The 3279-nt window shown below is 60.1% G+C and overlaps 1 protein-coding gene across 1 annotated transcript; it reads left to right on the forward strand.

Moving 5' to 3' along the window:
* Positions 1-1278: 1278 nt before the first annotated feature.
* LOC146193852 (uncharacterized) lies at positions 1279-2634 on the forward strand. Its single transcript, XM_084600631.1, has one exon. It carries the CDS (start codon positions 1279-1281, stop codon positions 2632-2634), a length of 1356 nt encoding a protein of 451 aa, XP_084456757.1.
* The last annotated feature ends 645 nt before the right edge of the window (positions 2635-3279 follow it).

Here is a 3279-nt window from a genome sequence, read left to right on the forward strand (position 1 = left end):
GTAATTATACTGCAACTGCGCTGTGGCCACGTAAAATGGCTGCTTTACCTTGCTTCTTTATAAGGATGCAGGCCTGCTCTAGGTGTCCACGCCGGTAGCAATTAACTGTTGCACGTAACTTCTTGAAACCGGCATGTCTGTATTTTGTTTGTCGCAGTTAGCGCCAACAGCGGCAAAGTTTTGTAAGATTTTCCAAACTTGCCTTCGTGCTGTGACTCTGGTTGTGCGAACGGCTTGTCTGGTGCACTGTCTCGATGGCTCGCCAACATGCTTTCTAGAACGCGTGTCCTGTCCAGCGGACCGGCGCAGGCTTTGTCACGAAGCATGCACTCAAATGTGAACATTGTCGGGTTAAAGGCCCACTGTCCACCCTCCGGTCGAAAATATTTTCTTCCCCGGTGACCGTGAGACTTCGCCCCCAGAACGCAAGGCCGCAAAAAGTTTTTGAAAAGAGTAGCTAATAACGCAGTTACAGCCACCCCAATCACCCGATTCTCTCGTGTTTCTCTCCTTCCGTTCCCTCGCAAACGTTTTTCATTCTCCTACCCGGTCGTCTAGCCTCCGCAAGACAAATTCCCCTTCCTTCCACCTCCAGGCCACGTCCTCATCTCCGGGATGCGGTTCCGTGTCCGCCCCCTCATGGCCCGCCCCTTGCAGCGTCCCCTGTGTGGAGGGTACAACCACACCAGGTCTGCTTGCACCCGACCACCACGCTGCACCACCTGCAGTGGGCCCCACCTCAGGAAGGAGTGCACGGCCCCCGCTCCGAGGTGCATCCACTGCAGTGGACGTCACAAGGCCTCGGACCCGTCCTGTCCACGCTGGGAACAACAAAGTAAGTTGACCACCGCACAGCGCAGGAACCCCAACCCAGAGGCAAGGCGGACCATCCTCGCCGAGCTGCGCTCGCAGCAGCCGAGCCAACGCCCCACTGGAGCCACAGCTCCCCACGGGGGAAAGGTAACTACGCAGGGGTCCTCAAGACCAGACCTCGCCCTGGAGCCCAAGGCCCTGCCAACCCGCCTGCCACAGTGGGTGAGGTGCAACCAGGCGTGACCGCTGCCATCCGACTGGCGGTCCAAACCCTCCTCTCCCAGCTTCCCCCCAACTTCAGGGCACGTAATCTCTACGAGGCAGCTCTCCTTGCAGAGAGCCCTTCAATCCTTAATCATGGCGAGCCGTAGAGGAACCGCAGAGTGGCCACGCGTCCTCCAGTAGAATGTGAATTCCCTATGCGCTCGCCACGCTGACCTACGAGACATCATTTTGCAGGGAACCATGAACGTTGACGTCCTGGCGCTTCAGGAGACCAGGATACCTGTAGAATCTGCTCGCCTTCCGGGCTACACTGGCTACTCTGGCCTGTCCTGCTGTGCCCTCGATTCATGTGCAGATGCCCCCTGCCTGGACCCGTCCCATCCTCAGGACCGACCCCGCACCGCCATCTATGTGCGTAACACCATCCCGCACACGGTGCTAGATGTCGCTGCCAAGGACCTGGGTCACCTTGAGATTTGTGCCATCCGTGTCCGTCTGGGCAACACAGACACCTCGGTGGCCTCGGTCTACGTCCCCCAGGGCGTCCCACGGGATCCTTCCTGCTTCACGGCCCTGCATTGCCACCTAGGTAACGATGCCGTAATCTGTGGCGATTTCAACTCTCCCCACAGGGCCTTGGGCAGCCAGACATCCTCAGCCAGGGGCAAGAAGCTGCTGGATTCCATTTCAGTCGCTGGCATGCGGTTCCTGAGGCCCACGGCCCCAACTTTCATCGGGCCTCGCTGCTCGTCCATCCTCGACCTGGCCCTGCTGACGGAGGCCTGCTTCTACACCTGGGAGCGAGCGGCAGACTCTCTGGGCTCTGACCACTTCCCCATCTACCTGACACCTACCAACCAGCGTCGACAACGAGACAGGGTGTATCGGGTAACGAGGTGGTCTCAGTTCAGGGAGCTGACCAAGGGTATCCCGCACGCAGGCGACTTCCTGACCCTCTTGGGAGAATGTGCCCAGTGTGCCACCGTGACTGGCCATGTCCCCAGACTGACCCCTGTGCCTGACCTCCGGCTACTGGGTCTTCGAGCAGCTAGGCGTAGGGCGGAACGCACATCCAAGCGGACGGAGCTCCCCAAGGACTGGTCCAAATGGAGGAAGGTCGACGCCTGCTGCCGCCGACAAGCCAACCGACGAGGTCGAGAAGGCTGGGCCAGCGTCTGCCACATGCTTCAAACCGCTCGACAGTCAGCGACAGCATGGCGTCTCTTCCGATCTCTCCTGCAAGTGACCGTCAACCGCCATCCTGACCTGGGCGCCGCCATCGCCAGAGGGGTGCCCTACCAGGTGTTAGCCGAGGAGCTGGCAGACCACCTGTCCGAGGCCGCCCGCCCCGCCCTCGGCCCTCTACCAAGCCCTCCGCTACGTGAGCCTCAGACTCGCACCTCACTTCCTTCCGCAGCAACCTCCATGGTCGCTGCTCAGTGCTCGGATCCCATCACCACCCACGAGCTTCTTCGGGCCCTCAACCGGTCCAAGAAAAAGACGGCTCCAGGTGTAGATGGGAGCAATCTCCAAATGCTGCGCAACCTAGACACCCCAGAAAAGGCCCGCCTCCTGCAGGTGTTCAACGGGATCTAGGAAAGCGGCATCCTTCCCGAGAGCTGGACTATGGCCATCGTGGTCCCCATCCTCAAAGGGAAGAAGCCCCCCCAGCAGCTCTCGTCCTACCGCCCCGTGTCCCTGACATCCGCAGCCTGCAAGGCCATGGAGTCCGTGTCCTGGAGCGCCTCTCTTGGATTGCACGGGTGAAAAACTTTCTCCCTGAAAGCCAGTCCGGGTTCCGGAGACACAGGTGCACAGCGGACTCCATCGCGGACGTGGTGTCCACCCTGGAAGAGGCACAGTACATGGGCGACGTCGCCTTTCTCGCCCTTCTGGACGAGTCTGCTTTCGACCATCTACCACACCAGGCCATCCAACAGGCTCTGGATGACCTGGGAGTCACAGGTAACCTGCGGCGTTTCATAACAGCCTTTCTTTCCAATCGTACCCTGCAGGTCCGGGTTGGACAGGCCCTGAGCTCGCCTCGCCCCATCAACACCAGAGTGCCCCAGGGGTCTGTTCTCAGCCCATTCTTGTTCAATCTGGTCCTGGCCGGTCTCCCGAGCGCCATCAAACAGGTTCGGGACCACGGAGTGCTGACCTCGATCTATGCTGACGACGTGGCGCTCTGGGTCCGGGCCCCAAGGAGCAGGATGATCTCTGCTAGGAAAGCCATGCAAC

This window comes from Amblyomma maculatum, chromosome 4 (assembly GCF_055883805.1).
Source record: "Amblyomma maculatum isolate TAMU_Amacu chromosome 4, ASM5588380v1, whole genome shotgun sequence".
Classification (NCBI taxonomy): domain Eukaryota; kingdom Metazoa; phylum Arthropoda; class Arachnida; order Ixodida; family Ixodidae; genus Amblyomma; species Amblyomma maculatum.

Coding starts and splice junctions, on each gene's coding strand:
- LOC146193852 (XM_084600631.1), top strand. CDS start 1,279: ATGAACGTTGACGTCCTGGCGCTTCAGGAGACCAGGATACCTGTAGAA.